We start from the raw sequence: 21,353 nt of genomic DNA on the forward strand, positions 1-21,353 counted from the left end.
CTGCAGGACTCCTCTGATGTGGCTGCAGTGATTTACGGCAGACAGGAGAGCCTGGGACCTAATGAAGCTCAATGCAGCGTTGTCTGGAGTAGCACTGATGAGGACAATGTTAACATTACATCTTCTGAGCTGGAAAATACCTGGTGCTGCTGAAAATGCACTTAAGGGGCTCAGACAGAGTAATCCTATCACAACAGCACTTTCACTTGCATCCTTTCACTTTTCTTATATTTCTGATCGCATAGAGAGAGGGAACTGCATGGGAAAGAGCCTTGATGTGTAAATGTGACATGGTTGTGCTGCAGACCCTGGTATTTCCTTCCGAGGCTGGTGGGAAAACTGCTTCCCATTCTTTGCCTTCCAAGGCTGGTGGGAAAACTGCTTCCCATTCTTTGACAGAGCCAGGGATTATTGCATCCCTATATTTGCTGTCTCTTGCCCTTGTATAACCTGGAGCCTCCCCTTCCCTAGTTCCCTGGAAGCGGATGCTGACAGCTTTGAACTGTCTGTAAGTTGTACCCTGACTTCTCAAGTGCTGATTAGGTACGTGACCGCGCTAGAAAGAAGTGCTCCTAAAAGCAGTGCAGGGAACTCCAACCTAATCAGAAGTTTTGGGGGAACAAAATCTACGTCAAGCCTGGGTTTTAACAGCCTTTGGCAAAAGGGTGAAAAAAAACCCCATGTGAGCTTCTGCACTGCTGTAATTCCAAACACCATTGCCTAGTGTCAGTGTAAATCCAACCACCCGTAATTGTCAGCTACGGCTCTAGAACTGATGGCAACTTTATGCTCCTTTAGCTGTGGGGATACCTTGATATGCTCATGCACTCAACTATATTCATTGGATTCTGTAAAAAGAGGGAAAGGTTGTTTTCTCACATATGATGGTCTGGCAGATTGCTACGCCTTTCAACCTGTTCCGTGTTTTAGGGAGGGTGATAAGGAGGAAGGAAGGAGGCAAGCAAACACACACACAGGTTTTGGAGCTGACAGCACAGCATCTGTCTGCAGACAAGCAAGGCACATTTCCAGCACAGAAGAGCTTGGCAAGCCAGAGTCAAAATTTATTCACTCCAGTGTGGTATGTAGCAAGGAGGAGGGGCCCTCAAGCAAAATTCCCTCCAGGCCCTCAAGCAAAATTCCAGTTTGTGCCACTCAGGCTCATGTGAAAGGAAACGGTTCACTCTGGCGAGCTGTGCAGGAAGGTTGCTGCAAGGCTCTGGCATGCCCGCCGGCCACCCGCTGCTCAGAGGTCTCACAGAGGTAGCTGGAAACTCGCTCCCTGTCATGGACCGTGCACCTCTAATCAGCACATGGAAGCTCATCTGCCGAGGCGATGTGACACAGCATCCTTCAGCTGGTTCAGCTGTGCCCCGTGCTGCAAAGACTGCACTTGCCAGAGAATGGGCAGGGGAGTTTCTGCAGAACGTCAGGCTCCTGGCAGGTAGGGGAGTGATAGAACACAGTACAAATACTGGGACAGACCAGGACATTTACTGGAGGGAAGTGCTGTGGGATATTTAAGTGTTTACACAGTGAGGGGAAGATCCCTCACTCTCTCAGGATCTCAGGTACAAGGAATTTTTCAGCAGTAAGATTTCATTTTCACTCGGTGGTAGGAAGCACAAGCTAACGCTGCAAAGATGTCCAAGCGCCTCAGTTTCACCGAGTCCAGCAGTACCTGGAGAACTAAATACCTCTGAGACCCTGCACCTCTGCCCTGCCCGTGTTTGGTAAAGAGCCAATTACCCCAAACACACTGCTTTTACAAGTATTGGAGGTAATAGCTGATGCTTTTAAATTCTTAGCACAACTGACAGCTGCAGGAATCCTAGAGTCAATAGGGAAAGGTGGGGCATTTTGCTTTTGGAACATGGAGAGGAGTCACAGTCATTTCTCATCAGGTATTTTTCTCCTGCACAAACTGAAATTTTGGGTCTAGGATGCCTGAAGTTGGGGACCTTTACCCCTTAGATATGTAATGTAGCGTTTGTACAACTGAGAATCAGCCCACTGAATTGCTGTTAGAAAAGATGAGTCCAAGAATTCAGCAGACCTACACGCTGCCATGCTTGTTCGGAGAGGGAAATGACAGCCCCCTAAATGCAATATTCATCCAGACACAGTACAGCCACCCAGAGAAATACAGGCACAGCGTCCTGCCTTGAATCCGACTGCGAGGCGACACGGCAGGCAGCAGGACCTTTGGCTTTTCTGCTGAGGCTCCTACCGACATCTGCAGCCGCAGCCATGCCTCAAGAGGTCAGCATTGTAACATCAGTAGGAAGCTCTTTTTCAAGCCACCAAGCATATGTTTCTGAACAGAATTTCCCAGGAAGCCGGTTGCCCAAGACGTTGGAGGGCCATTTTCCCTAGAGCAGCAAACAAAATCAGCCTCCCAGCTAAGCAGCTGGCATGGTAGAGGAACACGTCCTCTGGGGCTGCTAGGGCAGTGCCATTCTCCAGCTCACTAGTCAAACCGCTTTTCTGCTGAGGCTCCTACCGACATCTGCAGCCGCAGCCATGCCTCAAGAGGTCAGCATTGTAACATCAGTAGGAAGCTCTTTTTCAAGCCACCAAGCATATGTTTCTGAACAGAATTTCCCAGGAAGCCGGTTGCCCAAGACGTTGGAGGGCCATTTTCCCTAGAGCAGCAAACAAAATCAGCCTCCCAGCTAAGCAGCTGGCATGGTAGAGGAACACGTCCTCTGGGGCTGCTAGGGCAGTGCCATTCTCCAGCTCACTAGTCAAACCAAACACAACCAGCTAGAGACATTAGTTCCTTGACCTCTTAATCACTACCTCCATCAGTTTGCCTGAGCCACCTAACCTCTCCTGTCTCCCCTACAGAGCTATCCCCAGTAAAACAGCCCGAGCAAGCTGCGTTAGGCAGTCAACATGGCCAGCCAAAGCCAGGAGCTCAAACTTCTTAAATACTTAATGGGGAGAGGCAGTTACCTCCCGAGTACAGTTCAGGGAAGCCTTGGACCATAGCTTCATGAACCTTTGCAGCCAGCATGAGCCAGCACTGTGGTCAAGAGTTCTCCATGTTTGTGTGGCTGCATTGTGAAATGGCTTTAACAGCTAAAAACCCGTCTAGTTTGGACATAGACCAGTGCCCTCTGCAGCTGTATGACCCCCCATGAGCCAGCACTAGGGAAGGATGCTGGAAAAGGGTGCTGGAAAAAAGTTAAAAATGGAGAGAAGGCAAGAGGTGTGGCAGGACTGCCTCCCCCTGTGGTATGGCTAGTCCGTGCTGGCTGGAAGAGGCCATGAAACCGCTTAAGACTAAAGCAGCTCCTGAGGGATGCCAGTCTCCTAACTGGGACCTAACCCAGAAGGCGTGAGTGCTTTCTGCACTGCTGCACTTGGTTCTGCAAGGGTCCAACAGCTTTATAATTTGGTTGCTTGACCTTCTCTCACCAAGCCAAAGCAAGAAGCACATACCTGGATGGGGAAGGGACAACGCAGAATTGCTCGCCACACTGCTTCCAAAGCAGCCTGGTTGAAATCCTCCACAGACACTGCTCCTCATGGGGCACTGCTGCTCTCAAACTTTAGGTCTTACTCAAATTTCCTTGTCAGATAGGGGCCCAACACTATTTCCAGTTATATCAGTGTAATCTTCTAGAATTCTGTGTGGCTGAACAGCATTTGAATCCCAGCACCTTTAGTCTCAGTACTAAACTTGTCCTCTTTTCCCTCCATCTGTCTGCCCTTCCTTGGTTTCATCCCTTTCTACAGTTTGGGCAAAAATTCCATTACCTGAGGTGTTGATTCATCTTTCTGACAATCCTGGTATTTCCCTGGCATGACTTAGCAGAGCTTCTGTTAGTCGTTAGTCTGTGTGTCCTCCCAATAGCCCCTCAGAGACAGCAAAGCACTTGAAATGCCTTTTGCAGATGTGGAAGCTGAGACATAAATGTACAATAGTCCAGATCCATAAAGATATTGGGGTTTCTAACTTCTATGCATGACATGAGTAAGGCATTAGCCCAAATGCATGTGGCTAAGAGCACAAAAAAAGGCAGAGGACACTGACTCCAGCTCTTCTGAACTCAACTCTCTCTTCTGGCATCTGTCCTCTAAGGCTGCTTTGATGGTTTTTTCCTCCTTATGCATTAAAAGGAAGGTGGGAAGGCTCTGGAGCTCAGTCTGCTCATCTATATTCAAGTGGGTTTTATGCTTGGATTTTGCTGAACTAGAATCAGGACATCTCTGGGCCCCATGCTCTAGCAATAAAATTATAGAACAACCTTTTCCAACTGATTTTTGGCGGATATTTTCCCTTCTTTTTAACGTGTTCCAGTTGTACATACTGTCCTGGCCACATTCCTAGAGTAAGCACTGACAACTGTTTCATAGCTGAGATCTTCAGACACGGATGAGCCAAGATACACATACACACACACACACACACACACACACACAGAGGCACACAAAGGAGACCGCAGAAGGCACCAAAAATAACTCAGCTAATTGAACGGTCTTCGGAGAGGGCTCGAGATGCAGCAGTCATTCCAAAGCCATTTCCTGGCGATGGACTCGCACTGCTGCACACCAAGGGAGGAGGGTGCTCCCCAAAGGCTGGCGGGAGGGAGGATTTAAGCACGTTTCCCCTTGCGCATGCAGCTGGTGGTAAGGGAAATACTGGCTGTTACAACCCCTAAGTCACACGTAGAAAAAAGGGTGCATGGGAAGGGTTATACCACATCAGCTGGGGATTTGGCAGCTCTGGGAAGGGTCCTTCTGCCTATTAGGCAAGAGCAATCCCAGAAGTGCCACTTTTGGCAGAGACCAGGGAGCCAGGGGAAGCTGCACAGCTGGCGTAGCGGATCTTGCAGACAGCATCCTGCATCCAGAGGTTTCTGGCTGGGACTGCTTCCTCATGGCTGGGCTGCACGCACTCCTCAGCCCAGCCCCTATCAGCGCAGCTGTGATGTGATCCCTGGGAATGAAGGGGCGGCTGCTCAGGGGTTCACATGTTCCTTGGCAGAAAGGCCTTAGGTTTTCAGGGGGAATTTGAGCAGCATCAGAAAACCAGGGTTTGACTTTCTCTGCTTTGACACAAACACACCTTTTCACGGATGCTCACGCTGGTTTATTCACCCTCTCTCCACCAACACTGCTGTACAGCAGTTTGACTGTTCCCAAATACTAGTGCAATACAAGTGCAGTACCTCTTTTCCCTATCATTTTTTACGAGGAAACAGTCTTCCCACCTGCTTCATGAAATAATTAAATGGACTTGATGCAGCTTCTTCTCCAGCTGCATGTGGTTAACTTGCATCCCAAAAGCAAGCGTTGTGCCTAATGTACTCTGACAGGGGCATCGTGGTATAAAAGTGGGTCAGTCCAGTGCTGACACCCTGAAGCTCCCCTCACTTTAAAGCACTTGTGCTTTAAGCTCCTACTGAGTTACAGACTTAAAATTGTGGGTCTGGCATGGATCCACCAAGCATGAAGCACCTTTCTCTCCTACAAGGTTTACAGATGCCATGGCTGGATGTTTGGGATGGAGAATGTGCAGATTCTAACTCTGGGCTCTGTCAGTGAGACACAGTCGGCTCAGGACAATAGCCATTGTGTGGGCACTTCCCTCCTTTCATCTCAGTGTAGCATGAATATGTCCTGTGTTATTTTTAAACACAGAGCTGCACACAAGTCACTGAGTCTGCTCCCAGCATCAACTGAACAATGCAGTCCTTTCAGTTTGATCTATTCACCGCCTTGCCGGTATCCTAATGTCATAAATTTGAGTGCCAAGCTTCAAAGCGTATTACAAATCTGCAGCAACATGGTTATACATGCAAGCTGTTAACAGCTGGAGTCCCAAGTTGTCAGAGCTCCTCAGAATCCCTGTCTGTCCCCGCCACAAAATCCTGTGCTATCCAAAAAGAAGAACAAGGCACCTGCAGCGTGGGACCTTTGTGAGCTCTCCTCTTCCTTTGACGAAGGGACCCTTCTACATATTCATTGTACATCTCTGATCTGAAAGGAGCCAAAAGACACGCATGCAACAGTACGTACCCTTTCACTAAGGGGTAGCTCCTCTGCAAGCCTGGGGAAATCCCATTTCCTAGTGTACGTGATGCGTCAGGACTGATCGTTGTGAGTACAAAGACTCACGGCTCATCCCATTCAATATTGTTGCAAGAGGCAACAAGAACTCCCAGCCCTTTGCTGCTCTCTTGGCTACTCAAAGCACAGGGACTGGAACCTGAAAGACGCTGCCTTCACGGACCCCACCCCTGTGCAGTGTCAAGTAAGCCAAACACAGGAGACCATTAATCAGTGCCTTGAGAAAGAGGTTGCCATCGGCCCACAAAAAGACAAGCGGAAGCGGCATCTTACCATGTGATAGTTAATCATTTCCTGCAGACTGTCTCCAAATTTGTCGAGGCACTCCTGCAAAAAAAGGTAAAGAGAACTGGCAGTGAATAGAAGCAGCTGCCCTTCATTCCCAGGGGTTCAACAGCTGAGAGAGACTCTCATTAAGCCACCGAAAAGCCACCCTGTCATTTGGCAAGAAGGCATTTCAAAAATGTCTGTCACTGAAGTCATAGGCTCCCTGTCCCTTCCAGTTTAGTGCTGAAATCAACATTTCAGTCGTCGCTTGCGCGGGCTGGTTACCTGCGTTTCCTAAGTAACTAATGCTTACTGACCTAGATTCCAACAACCCTGCCAGCACTGTGGCTTCTTAGAAGTCCAGTTCTCCCTGGAAACAACGAATCTCACTCTGACCTTTCAGCACTGAGTTATCAGATGGTCTCTACATTCCTCCAAAAATAAAATCTCATACTAAATGGCTGCTTAAACAGTGTAAGGGTCTTGGCCATACAGTCCATAGACAGCATCAGGAAGCTTAACATTCCCCAGCCCTCACTATGGCCCATGCTCTATCCCGCAGGATGACTTACCGAAATCATTTCATCCTTCTTGCACTGCTGCGACAGGTCCCGGACCCCGCTGACAAAGTGCTTGTTCGTGGTGATGTAGGCTTTGCCTGCTTCAATCATCCCACTGCATAGCTTTACCAGCTGCACAAGGAGAGAGGTGTGAGCGGACAGGCGGCTGATCACATCAAACTGAATTGCACCCAGGCTGGTTTTAAACTGCACCACCACCACAGCCCAAGCCCTTCAGAACAAGATGCCATCCATGTTCCTGGCGGGGCTACGCTGGCAGCCCTTACTGCATGCAGCAGAAACTGGGATGCAAATTGCATTTCTCGGGGTATGTCACGCTGTCAACATTTGACTTGTCACTTAAGAATAACAGTCCCAGGCTATCCCCTGAGGAGAGTGGAATCAGGGAAGCCCATTTTTTCCAGTGGGTTTCTACTGTTCATTCTATCCCAAGGCATCAGGACTTCAATAAAAGGAACCCAATCACACAGATTGACTGGGGAAAGACTCCTTGGTGCTGGGTGGAAGTGATAAGCTGTCTACGATCTCCCTGCTGGGAGTATGCTGCTTTTTGGGATTGCTGAGTCTCTGACCCCAGCTAGCTCTTCTGTATCCTTGTGGACTCGTGTCTTGCTGCTACCTTGGAATGAAGGGCAGCCAGCATTCAGCAGCGTGAGGTTTTTGTATCGTGTTTTCCTTAAACCAGCTGACCAGGACTGCTTAAGCCACGTCTGCTGTGTGCAGACAGTAAAAATCTGTTCCATCACACACAGGTTAAATCATCAAGATTGCATCAAGACTGTAGATAACTATGAATCAATACCTACAATTCAGCAGCCCACGGAACCTTTGCTGGTGCACTGGGAGGGATTACAGCCTGTATCTCTGGACTGCCTGTAACTTAGCACAGCCTTTCTGACGGACCGGGAAGGACCTTTGTTCAGAGAAATGTTAACAGCTTTAAGCAAGCTACACATGCTCCGATTCCCATCACCAGCCTTGTTGTAGTGAGGTCACCTGTGAAGTTACCTGGGACTTGCAGCAAAATGGGGTGGCTTCCTCACTTGGAATTAGTTTGCTGCAGCACAGGTATACATCTCTGACGGCCTTTATTAACTTTTGATAATTTAACAGCCGCAGGGAACATTCCCAGACTTCCTAGCCACGGCAAACGGCCTTAGCATGCCTGGAACTGGCTGTAAAGACTGGAGCATTAGCTTAGCCAGAATTCCTGGCCATTAGCCTATCTCCTTGCAGCCAAAGCTCCTTGTAAAAGGTTACTGTAAACAACTTAAGATAAAACCATAAACCAAAGGCCCAAGAGATTTGCAACAGTAACGGCTGGCCACTAAGCATGATTTTTTGATTTTTTTGTTTGTTTTTCTTTTTTAAATCGTCACTGTTCTAGGCTTTTTGACTAAGTGAAAAACTTTAGCCACCAATAATGAACAACACTGGGAACTGAAGTTTTCCATTCTCAAAATCCAAGAGCCTTTTGGGGATATTAATCTCACTAATGAAAAATGGCTTCAGAAATCTATCCCTGCCAATCAGCCTCACCTACAGGCTGGGAATGAGTAGCTCTCAAGTTTTGATGCCAAAGCCCTACTGAAGCACAGTGTGCTGGTTTGGGGCTTGGTACTTGTTCTATTTATGCAGCTACAAGGCTTTGGGGTCTAATCTATATGCATGCATTGCAGAACAAGCTTGCTTGCCTCTGCAGTTCTGTAAAAATATATCTGGGTATATCTGAATGTATAAATATATATGCAGTCACACGTGCTATATTGTGTATACGTAGCATATACAGTCTTCACTCTTTCACACTCCCTGTCCACGCAATTTGACAGAACAGCGTTGGATGCTAGCAGGCTTGTACTATCCCATCCAAGCCCAGAGAAGAAAAGCAAACAGATGCAGTTCCTGTCACATCTGGAGCCCAGACGTACACCAGGGGTTTGGACAGATCCTCTGGAAAGGAAATCCAGCCTGTTCTGCAACGTGGCGGTTTCTAGCATACCTCTGTGCAAACACTTGTGGCCAAGGCTGTGTTACTAGTAGCTGAAGGCCATTCAGCACAAGCACATTCCCAAGGGGAGCAACGATGGCTTTGCAGATGGAGCACAGGACAGAAAGAAGGAAATCTCTTTGAAACAGCCCAAATCTCTGGTGTTCCCTTGGCTGAATCATTTACACTGCCCTTTACCTCCATTTTAAACAAGCGTTAAAAGGCTTATCATTTATAACCTAAGTGCTTGGGGGCACAGTAAAAGGCAGAGGAACAGAGTCAGTCCTCACCAGCTTAATGCTCTATTTGGGTACCACTGAACAATATTTACACCAAGTCCTCGAAAGGCTGCCCTGGGCATCCACCCAGCTGGTACACAGGAGAGGAGCCAGGCCATCCAACTCTGATTTATTAGGAATGGGGGTGATTGCATCTTGTCCAAAGTTACCCTCAGAGAAATATGTGAACCTTGGTGGCTCTTCAGGTGCAAACTCCAGCCTCACTTGCCCCAGACCCAGACCTGATAAGCCTGTTGTTGAGAGTGACTGAGCCAGCACTTTGCATGACCGGTCACCTCCGCAGCAGACCGGGGAAAGGATGCATGCAAACCGAGCGCCATGTCTGCCCACTCTGCCCTACCAGGATATCACCCCGTTACGGCTGTCAGGGGAGGACCAAAATTGCACAATACTGTTGTTTTAACGCAGTCCTCACCCAAAGGAGCTCAAATCAATTTGCCACAAAACACCAAACAACTAAAGAGCCCTGAACAGCTCTTGTACTTCCAGCCCACCCTCCTCGCTCTAGGACTGCTCCTGGCACACCACGCCATCTAACTACAGCAGGCATGGACAGCAGTAGCGCTAGACTCAGAGCAAGTTTTGCCCCATGCTTTGTCTTTAAAGCCTTAAAAGAGAGAACCTAAATCCCTTTGCAGCTCTCACCAGTTAGCTTGTGCAGATAACCATTTCAAGCAGCTTGCGTAGTAAATAGGTTTTTCTAGGACACAGCTTTGCCTAGGGCTTGTGACTTCAACAAAGCCCATTTCTCCATCAGACACAGGAGTTTTATCCCTTGCTAGCTCTGGGAAATCTTGCACCTAAAAAGCCAACAGCTCTTCTGGCTCCTCTTCTTCCTTTCTCCCTCTTCTCATTTAGAAACAACTTGGCTGATGTCTCAGACATCAGGAGGAGTGGGGGTGGAAAAGCCACCTTCCATCATAAAGCCTCTGACTTAAATCCAAACTACCAACTGGATGTAAAGAATCACCAGCATAAATGCAAAATGGCCAAACTGGTCCCTGAGAGGGCATTTCCAGTGTCAGATTACAGCTGTGGCACATTGCCTGGCTGAACATCAGACAGCAGCCACCATCATCGGTCTGAATCTGGCCCCTTGTGCACCTGCAAGTGTCTCCCTACACCCCTGAGCTGACGCAGCGGTGCCTGTGCTGTGTGGGCATGCATGGGCTCCCACCCCATGCAGGTTCATATGGTGGAGAGGGGAAACAGAGAGCACTGAAATAATTTGCCACAGCAGGAGAATCATAGAATCATTTAGGTTGGAAAAGACCTTTAAGATCACCAAGTCCAACCGTTGATGCAGATGCAGTTCCCGTCACATCTGGAGCCCAGACGTACACTAGGGGTCAGTCTGGAGAAGCAGTGTCAGTGCCCTGAGATCCAGGCCCAGAACAAGAAGGCCATCTTTCAGCATTAGGAGCCCAAGTCTGGACCTCGTCCTACCTCCTTTGGCAGTCACAAAGGAGCCTTGACAGGTACCTGTCAGTAGAGGGAGACATGGTCCTGCTGACAAGCCCATTAGTGTCCCCACAGCTGGAGATGGGCTCACTTTAAAACAGGAGGGTGGTGGGGCCATATTCCTGAGCAGGAAATCATCAGTTCCTCTTCAAACCAATGCCATAAGCTGCCCCATCTTACCTTGTCAAGCTTGGCCTCTATCTCCACCACATCTGTTTCCACTTCATCAATGGTTGCCCTGCAATGACAACAGCAAAAAGAAATAATTAACTGATTGCTTATGATGTTTGGGAAAGAAACCAGAAAGTCTCAGATGAGTAAAGATCAGAGGGACTACGGTATGTGTGCTGGTGGTGAATGGGAGGAGGGATTCACACTTCCCACTTTGGAGTTTCCTGCTGCTATGTAAGCTCGGGACTTACTCAGAAGGATCACACCTCATCAGGAATGAATTCCATAGGGCTGAGGAAAGAGATGAAGATTATGCTATTTTCTGTCAGTGCTGTGGAGAACTTCAGGTGTGCTGTGGTAGTTGTACACAGCAAACTCATTTAGTGGCCTTGTTCTGATTCTGCAGGCAACGTTGTTAATTGGCAGTAATGCGAAGTGACACAGGCAGAACCACTGGTACACCTTAGCCATCCATTCACATCAGGCACGAGTTGCTTGCTTCAGTACCACCAAAGCCTGTTTTCTAGGCTGTAACTGTGCCTGAAGTGCAGCCACATGGCGAACTATGGCCTCTGAACCTTAGGAACCATCACTCAAGCAGAAACACATCTTGGTCCTTTTGTCGCTGAACACCATAAGTCTCTTTCACACTGTGGTGGTTTAACCCCAGCCAGCAGCTAAGCACCACGCAGCCGCTTGCTCACTCACACACGTGGGGCTTTGCTTGCAGATGGATAAATCTGCTCCGTGATTATCGGATCTGTTTTCTTTCCACATCACTGGACAGATGTGACAGTACGAGGCTAGTAGAATCCAGCTGCAAAGGTCACCAGGCATTCCTCACAAAGTGAAATATTAGCATGACATCAGTGAAATATTAACATGACATCATCACGCAAGAGGCATTCCCAGACTGAGGCACGTGGTATGAAATGACTTTTGCAAGGCCAGCGTCCATCAGTAAGCACTGTAAACCTGAAAGTGCTCCCTTGCAGAGCTGCTCGCTGCTATATGATGTCTATACTTGGACAGTGGTTTCTTTAACCGCACACCTGGAAATGTGGTAAGCCTCACACCACCCTTATGCACCAAGGATACGCAATCCAAATTTCACTGCAAGGAGCTTCTTAAGTTTGTGGGCTTGTAATTTAAAAGGCTGGTTCCTGAAATATTACACTCAGGCTTTAAAAAATCCAGCACTGAACATGTGCCAGCTGAAAAAACAGCAGGGAAGAGATGTGACTTAGAACCACATGAATCACTGCTGCTATCTCAGCAAAAGGACAGGACACCCACAAACCAAAGAGAACAGCAGAAGTTCTGAAGAAACCATTAGAGTACGTAGTAACGCTGTGCCTCTGAGGCTCACAGTGTCTTCAGTGAATTAGTGAATAATGAAGATAGTGGCTGCCTTCACTAGGGGATATGCTTCTAGGAGAAGGAAGGAGAAATTTAAGAAAGCCCAAAAAGTCACAAACTGGGGTTCAAATTCAAATTTCTGCCAAGCTGAGGAAGGGCTCAGGCCAACAGCATGGTCCTTATATTTACCTTACAAGGATTACACATAAAGCAAAGTAGCACAGCACACTCAGTAGCATCTGTTCTAAGCATTCTTCAGTGAGAAATATGTATAATACCTTCCACAGGTGTGTGCAGTCCCCATCTGTGAGCTATGAGACAGCCAATATTTGCGCCAGTCCTGTGTGATCCAGGTGGAGCAAAGAGGAGACAGCCTGTCCTCACACAGTATTGGAGCAAACCAGAAGACCAAGTGCTGTCAGGTCTGTCCCTAGCATCCAGGAGATCTTCAGCAGCTTCAGGCAAACACTGCAGGAGAGAACAGCTTTTCTATCCATGCCCATGCTCCAAAGCCTCACATGGGCTCTGAGCAGCCAGCTGATGGGGACATCCTGTGCCATATGCTCTTTGATTAATGACAACAAAGGCTGAGTGATGTCATATGGCTGTGGGAACTCCCCTCCCTGCACGCTATGCCTGGCTTTTCCACGTATCTGTACTTCAGGAAGGTGGCATGTAGCTGATAACAAGGTGGAGTGGAGCAAAGCCCTTTCTGACACCATTGAATCCCAAGAAGTTGGAGTTGGTAGGAGAAGCTGGGAGTCATTGGCTCACAACCCTGCGAACTGGAAGGCTGGAAAAGCTAAATAATACACTGGGTATCACATGAAGAATCGGTGATAGAGGGTGACAGATTAGCACCCTTCCCCAGCAGACCCTCAATCTCGTCTGTGAACTTTGCTGGAGGCAATGGAAATCAGCTACGTTTTTCCTGTTGGGCCACCTGATCACTTTGTCCTTGACAATGTTCAGTAAAGCAGCTTCTACATCTCAGTTCAGATTGAGATTTGCATTGAGAATTCTCTCTCTCTAGTGTGTTTTTAAAGAGAATTCCCCCTACCGAGTTGGTTTTCCAAGTCCTAGGCAGTTTGGAAATCTCCAGTCCCTTTTGGCTGCCTTTTCCCAGTAGCAATGTGGGGAAACAGAAGTAGTGATGTTGCTTTGGAAGAGGAGCACCCAGGAGTACAAGGTCTCTGGGGCAAGGATTATCTCTTCTCAGGACTGCACACCACTTAGCACAGCAGTGCCCTGTGCATCCTGGGGCCTCTGTTAAAACATAAATATAATAAAAATCCTTTCTTTGCTCATGACTTGCTGACTTGCGAGAGGAAGGTCCTTTCTGCTGCCTTGAGACTTCAGATGTTTTTCCTGCCATTCACACAGACACTCGCAGACCAGGAGCACTGGATGCCTCGGCCATTTGCTATAACCTCCTAGAAGCAGCACCGAACCCTCAAAAAACATTTGCATGAAATTCTTAATTGCCTGGAGGTGCTCACCGGGAGTTCCCAGTCACACAACCCAACGCATTACTGATGTGGTCGCCTGTTACCTGTGTGCTACAAGGGGTCTGAATCTCCTGGTTCCCCACGTGTTGAGGGGTGCTGCCGCAGCCCCTGGCACAGCTGGCTCGGCGCAGAAGCCTCCGACGCACTGGCCCCGTCCCCACCCTGCAGATGCCGTCCGGTATTGCTGGTTGGGGACCCAGTTCTAAACAGCCCATGGCTGCTTCAAAGGAGTTAAACACAGCCCTGAATCGGGGTGGCTGCAAGGGCTGTGGGTCTAATAACCCCCTTGTTGAGCCTAAATTGGCTGCATAGTCAAGAACCGTGACGTATCAGCTGTAACTCCCCTTCAGAGCCTGCTGTCCTCCCCTTCCACTGCTCTCTTGTTCCCAGATGATATTACTTACAAGCAGAGGAGTGTCTCCTCCATCAACATCCCTTTCCATTAAAAATTCCCTCTAGCCTGTGGTTTGACCACGCTGCTCCTAGCCAGGCAGGGCAGAAGGGGGATGCTGACCATTTACAGGCTACTTGTGACTCCGCTGCTGCCCTTTCCTCATCTGGTTTCTTTTAACAAGTGAGTCTGAAGGAGAAAAAGGGGTAGGGCTGCTGTTCCTAAATGAGCTGCGATGTTGTTCAGCTCCGTGAGCAACGAGAAGCACCGAAACCCTGCCAACGCTGTGCGAGGTAAGGATGTGTCTCTATTCGCTTCATCCAAGAGCTCCTGATGTCATCTCAGCAAACACCACTCCCTACATCTTAACAGAAGCCGAACATCAAATCCAGAGGAAACAGGCTAGTTTATTGATCACCGTTACGTATTGTAGAAGACAGCCTGGAATCTGCTTTCATTGAAAAATACCGGATGCAAGAAAATACAACTATTGCCTACAATTGGCTCCTCTACTTCCTGCCATGCAAGGAGAAATACGTACTTACAAAAAGTTTGCTACCTGCCAAGCACTTTAAATTAAGCATATTCCTTACACCTTTCCTCACCCCACACTTCTCTCTTCCTGGGCTCTCGATGACTGACATCCCTTTCCCTGCCATGATGCCCAGTGTAAAGGATGGTGGGGCCAGAACTTCAGACACGGATTTCACAGACACCCTCCATCTAGAGCCACCCCCAGCAGGCCGAAGAGGAGGGCAGCCGAGCACTCTGCTTCTGAACGGAGCAAGCCCTGGGCTCTCTGAAGTTGCGGTAATACAGTATGGCTGCTCAGGAGCGTGCTGGATCCCTGGCCTTCTCCTCTACCTCTAAGGAAGCTGGCAAGAACCCAGGACAGAGCAGGCAAGACAGCACAATGCATGTTCCAAAGGGCCTTTTTCATCAGCAGTTCCTTGAAACTGCAGAGACTAAATCTGCCCCCACCACGGTGGGAGCAAGTCTTGGTGTGCGGGTCATATTTGTGTAGGAATTCATGGAAACGACTCCCCAGCAAGGAACACTTTTGTGCATAGTCCCAAGGCCTGGCTTTGCTGCAGTTGCAGGGCTCTCAGTTTCCCTTATGCAAAGGGAGGTAACCGGTTGCCGCAGGTTTACAAGCAAGTATGATTTGCTGTGATAACAGCAGGAACACCAAGTATAGTGCATCCATTTCTTTTTTTTGCACTTCTGTTTTTTAAGAACAAGCTCTGTCTTGCGATGACTCTGTAATGCCAGCCTTTCCTTTCTACAAATGCCAGCCTTTCCTTTCTACAAATACCTCTCTGTCCCGCCACAGGCACTCAGAAAAGAAGGAAATGCAACAAGGTCATTATGGAAAATTACTAACACGGATCCACGTCCAGCCCACAGCATTGCCACCACTGCCTTTCCAAGCTCTGGCCTGACTCAGGGACTCCTACAATGTGAAGTTGCAATGCTCCTGATGGATGGTGGCTTAGGTCCTACTCACCAAGCCCCCACTGGAGAAAGATCCATTGCATTTCCCGTTTTCCCATCTGCTCACTCAAGCCATGCAATCAAAAGGGATGTTGCAAACTCTAACAGAAGGGTCAGCCAACAGCTTGGTGCCATTAGAGAATGAGGGCCTGAGCGCAACCCAAATGTCACACTCCATCCCCTTGCCGTGTCGCAGCACTCACCCGCCCTGGCATCCCCCTCTCCCTGACTGTTCCGTGTACAGCTGGTACCCGTGCCACTGGGCAGCAAGCGACTTGCCCAAATTAAAATTAAAGAAACAGATCTTACTGTGAAGCCCCTTTGACAGTTCAGAAAAGGTTATTTTAGTAGGTGTATTTAACAGCTGCCTCTTCACTGGCTTGCAAATTACATTTGATTGGTTATTGGTGTTTAGGAATTCCTTTACTTCTCAGTCCTGCTGCAGCGTTCCTTTGAACATCTCGGCCAACAGGGAGGTTTCATACAATTGCTATTGACTTCATTCCAGAGAAAGGTATATAAACCCTAAAACTCAGATGTCAGTATGGCCACCTCCAGCACAAACAACAACCACAAGAGTATTTCAGAGTATTTTCAGAACACTTTTTCTCAGTGTTCCTCATAAGCTTTGAAAGCATCAACTTAGAGAAAGATGTAAAGACTTAGACACCACAGAAGGGAATGGGTGGCTTCTAGGAGACTGGGTGTTCTGTCAGTGTCCTGAAACACAGATTCACCAGGCTGCTGGTTACTGCAGTGTCAGCACAGCTAAATGACTTTGCCTTTCCGTAGTGGCAGCAGAAAGGGCCATCATGAAGATTTCAGTCCTCTGTGCCATAGCAACAACAGCCCAGGAACTTCCTCCAGCAGACTGAAAAGGTGTGTGCTGGGTAGCGCTTTCTGTGCTTTCCTCCAACGCTTCTTCCAACCTCCTCCTTGAGCAGCCCTCTGGGAGCAGCCTCTAGAATCCAAGCAGAAATCTAAACTCCTTCACCCTCACCTCAGCCGGACTGAAAATAAACCCCTGGTGACTCGTTAGGAAAGTGCAGATTCCCTTGTGCCCAGGGCCGCAATCGATCTGCTACCAGCGCTTTGAAAACACAGCCAAAAAAGCAGCTCCTTTCTCTCTGCTAACGTGGTGCCCAAGCTTTACTGCCACCCATATGGCTGCCCTATACGAATGGCAGCCTGGCTGTGCCAGGGGCAAAGCTGTTGAAAGAAACGGAATAATTAAAGAGCTTCTTTCAGGCATTTTTTTTTTCTCTTGCAGCTATTTTTGTTCTCTGGGTTTGGAAGTCGTGTGCCTTCATGCATCGCACTCTTACTGCCAGATTCAATTTTTCCACTCGGTTTCTTTGTGCTTCTGATAGCTGGACATAATATCCAGCTAAAAAAAAAAAAAAAAAAAAAAAAATTAGTTTTTACAATTGCTCTGATCACGCCTATGGGCCTTTACATAGGGGTTTTAGGATCAGTTACAAATTGGGGCACCAGATGAACGTTGAATCTGCCCCAGTTTCTGGAAGCACATCTTGTTGCTCTGTTTGTTGCTAGGTGAAAAATGACCTGTCAGCCAGCAAACGCTAATACAGCAGAGTGCCTGCATGGCCGGGGCCGTGGGTAAGACAGACCAGGCAGCCTCGCTGCATATTTCCTGCCGGAAAGCGGAGAGAGCATCTATAATTTACTCCCCATTTTTATCATGCCCCAAGAAAAGGAGTTGATATATTTGGACTCCGTGTGGAGGAAGAGGACATTTTAGGTCTGGTATCCACTAAGGTATGAATACAATTGACTATGGCTAGGAAAGCATGAAACGTGAGCTTTGTATTCGGTGTACGGACTTGATATAAAAGGTTCCAAATGTTTGGTTTCAAGGACAGTGATCTCAGGGACCTATTCAGTTCCAGGACTGTAATGGAGTTCCAGCTTCATTACAGGAAGCAAGGGTGAACATTTATCCATCCTTCCCAGTTATATGGTGCTTTTATACCTGAATTAAGTCCTCGGGGAGATGAATTACAAGGCTGAGATGTGGTTAGGGATAGTGCAGCCACGTGTTCATCTTGGATAAGCTGTAAGTGGAAGACAAAAGGACCTCAGTCCTCCACCAAGCGCCTAACTCCTACCCAGCAGTGTCTTTTCCCATACACCTGGTCTTCTTGGCCAGGGATTTTTCTTTCTGCAGCTCTGGCCTTTTGCTTCTTAGAAAGCAATGTGCATTCTCTAAGGGCTGGGAGAAGGCTGGAGCAGAGCAGCCATGTGCAAAACCAGAAGCAGTTCAAGTTGCCTCCTCTTCCTCGCCTTCTCCTCCTCCCTGACCAAACGATGCCACTGCAGGGCGTGCCACGTCAAGGCAGAAACCAGGGAGGAAAATCTGGAAGTGAGACGTGCTGACTCCCTTGCTCACAAACTTGCCGCTGTCCCTGCCCAGAATGAGGTGCATGAATGCCAGTGAACTTCATTATGATCTGTGCTATTCCAGTACGTTGCAAACAAGCTGGTAATGAGCTAAAGCAGGGTTAACTGAGCTCCTTCTTGACAGACCCTGCTTCATACACAGGCCCAGCACAGTTGCTCCAAAGAGACAGAAAGCTTGGGGAAAGAGGTTATACCAGATTCTTTAACACCTGATTTCCCATCCTTCAAGGGTACAACATGCCTAAGTCCATCCCTGAGCTTCTGGGATTCAAAGTGTCCTTATCCCGCTCACCGGTGCAGTTCCAGAGTCCACCGATCACGCTTCCCTAGAGGGATAATAGGTGTCAGTGCAAAACCACCTACTGCAGAACACAAGCGCTGGGCTGAATTCTCTGCCAATTTCGTTCCCAAATTTAAATCCTCCCACTGTTCCACCAGCATGTCAGAGATAAAAGGCAAAACCCTTCCAGTTACACAAGCGAGCTGGGAACCTGGAATAACTCCACAGGGATGAGTAATGCCAGCTCAGCACTGCCGAGCCCCACCACTCCATCCTGAAGGAATACAGAAGCGAGATGAGCAGGCGTGGCCAGCGGCACATACGACCCCGGCTGAGCCTACACGCTTGCCACGTCCACAGCACTTGTGACTTCTGCCACAAGCAGACCTCCCCCGGCCCAGGCAGCAGCTTGTGATGCACACACAGGGATGCTCAGCACTTAGGGCTCCACATGCTCCCCCGGCTGGAGGCATCTGGCTAGGAAACCAAGTGATTCTGACACGAGGGAATTGAATCTCTTCACCCAAAAAAGCAATGTCCCAATTGCTAGGCAGCTAAAAGCTGTGTAGTCATGTCCTGGCTGGGTGCCCTTCATGTTTTCCTGATGCTGTGCTCTTCCTGCTAATGCTTTTCCAGGCCTTGGGCTATTTCCGTCATGAGGGGAGAGAAAACAATCCACGACCCCATCTGCTAGTCGTTCAGTGCAAAGCGGAGCCCGTCCAACTAAAGAGATGAGGCTTGAGTTTCCTTGCACAGAAAAATCAGCAATTCCCCACAGTCCAGAGGGTTTTGCATTGTGAATTTTTCTTTACCCTTTCAAGAAGTAATTCAGAAGCATGATTCGTATGTGACAAAAATCTTCCCAGAAGCATTTTTCTATCCCATGGGGACAGGAATAATAAGCTATACTGCTATCAGAGAACAGGGTCTGCGGCAGGAACACATCTGCCTTTCCCCTCTTGTGACTTGGTTCTACAAACTTGCCTTAGATGGTCCTAGCCAAGGACCACGAGAATAATCGCCCGCATCCAAAACGTGATCAAAGCAAGAAAGTCCCACTGGCAAACTGATGCAGAAATCAAGTCGCTGGCATCACTGCAAGCTGAGGCGGAGTGCAGTTGTGTGGGTGCCTAGAACTGCATTTCATAGGATGTGTTTGGGGTGCAGTTAGAAGGACAGAGCTGGTAGAGGAGGACAGACAAAACCAGAGGGGAAATGACATCTTGACCGAGGGGCACTGGCTGTGATAGTCAACCATAAGGCCCCTTTTTTAGTTAGATTATCATTAATCGCCATTTCTTCTGACTCTGCTGAGTAATACTCTTACAAAAGAGATGGTTTGTGATGACTGGAGCTCTGAGCAGGCCTAACAAAGCTGTTATTAGCTGCCACATAAGTCATCTCTTAGCCTTGACTTCCCCATTGCTAAACTGATAAACATTTGCTTCACTGTGACACGGTGAGTATTCAGTTATTAATCCACGTTTGGTAAGCTCCAGGGGATCCTCAGGTGACAAGCTGACTATAGCAAAGAACAGTCACGTATTCCATTAATAAACCTTAGCATTAAACAATATCACATTACGAACCAGCTTAGGCATGAAGTGATCATCAGGTATTTCTCAGAGAGGCCTGGCTGCATTTTTCACATTTCTTTTTCTTCATGGTGGAATAGTGGTCACGGTGTTCTTCAAATTTTTTGTTAGCTGAGTGCCTTTGACACAAACACACATGTGTTGTACATGAAAGCAAGGACAGGCAGAAATCCAACACCGAACTAGGTATTAAAAAGTAATAAAATGACCTAAAAATGCTTGGCTACCTCTGGCAACTATATGAAGAAGAGAACCAAAAGAACTTAAAATGTAATTCTGAATTATTAGCTGCTATAATAGCAACTACTTATACTTGCAGCTGTCAAAGCAACTCACAAAGCTAACTTAATTAAACATGCCCTTCTTTTTCCTTGGGAAGTGCATTTGGTTTTCCTAACTTTTCTGGCAGGGAAATTGAGGCACGAGAATACAAATACTGAGATTTTTTTTTCAGTATCGAAGTTCAGAAAAACACAGGGCTATTTTCTGCATGCACTCACCAGATTACAGATCATTAAAGTGGTCAAGTAAAGGGCTCATTTGTTCCTCAGACACAAAGGCTATCTCATTCACCAGCTATAGAAAAGCCGTGTTTTTACAGCCAAGCATGCAGAAAGCACCTTGGAGGTTCTTGCTCTCAGAAGTGCCCACCAAACGTAGGTACATCTCTTTGGGGCCACGCAGCTCTGCGCTGCACAAGCTGATCCTGCCCCGGGTGGTACCAGCAGGACGCACAGAGTCCCAGTCAACCCCCATTGCAGTCACCATGAAGATGTCCCCTTAGCTCAGCAGGAGCAGGGCTGATTCCGGAGAGCCTGTCTGCCTCCCTCTACCTCCAGTGGTGCCAATTCTAACTTGGGCTGATTTGTGACTCTTACAAATGCGATCTAACTGCTACATCGTGTTACCACTCCCTTACAAGCCGCCTGTATCGCTGCGCATAAAACTCGGCCCAGTTGGAGAGAAGGAGAAGCTCTGTCCCTTGAACTCTGATCGAGTCCCACCTGCAGGCCAGCTGTTCCCAGCTGCTGGCTCGGATGCACGCAGCCTTGCTCTGTTTCAAATCGCTCTTGCCTTGGATAGGAAACAGGAGCACCACATCCAAAGTAGCGCTTTTATACCTTCTGCTATACCTGATCAACACGTCGAGCGGGCTGGGTAATTCCAAGCAACCCACCTTGCACCAGGAATAACTGCACGCTCATGTGCACAAAGCCCACTTTGCTAGCAGCAACAGAAATGACTGTCAAATTCAGGAAAATAGCTAATCCATGTCTTGCAGTGACAACTCCTCCACAGAAATATCTTCTGTGGCCAGGAAAAGGACTGCCTCGTGAGCCTAATGTGTTTGGAAGTGAGCCACTGGCATATTCAGATCAAAGACAATGTTATTTAGCCACCCGGAGCATTCAGTTCTCTGTTTAACATAGTTCCAAATCAGGCTGTGAAGGGCACTAC

The 21,353-nt window shown here is 48.1% G+C and overlaps 1 protein-coding gene across 1 annotated transcript in view; it reads right to left on the minus strand.

Annotated features, from left to right (window-relative positions):
- ACAP3 (ArfGAP with coiled-coil, ankyrin repeat and PH domains 3) overlaps window positions 1–13,929 on the minus strand; it is a 50,674-nt gene extending 36,745 nt beyond the window's left edge. Inside the window, exons 1-4 of the mRNA XM_035902148.1 lie at window positions 13,706–13,929; window positions 10,857–10,914; window positions 6,921–7,040; window positions 6,355–6,408 (exon numbers count right to left, since the gene is read on the minus strand). Coding sequence (XP_035758041.1) covers window positions 6,355–6,408; window positions 6,921–7,040; window positions 10,857–10,914; window positions 13,706–13,929 — 456 coding nt within the window. The remainder of the gene's footprint in view (window positions 1–6,354; window positions 6,409–6,920; window positions 7,041–10,856; window positions 10,915–13,705) is intronic.
- Between the last annotated feature and the right edge of the window lie 7,424 nt (window positions 13,930–21,353).

The sequence above is a fragment of the Egretta garzetta genome, unplaced genomic scaffold (genome assembly GCF_000687185.1).
Source record: "Egretta garzetta isolate BGI_Z169 unplaced genomic scaffold, ASM68718v1 scaffold29, whole genome shotgun sequence".
NCBI classification, from domain to species: Eukaryota; Metazoa; Chordata; class Aves; order Pelecaniformes; family Ardeidae; genus Egretta; species Egretta garzetta.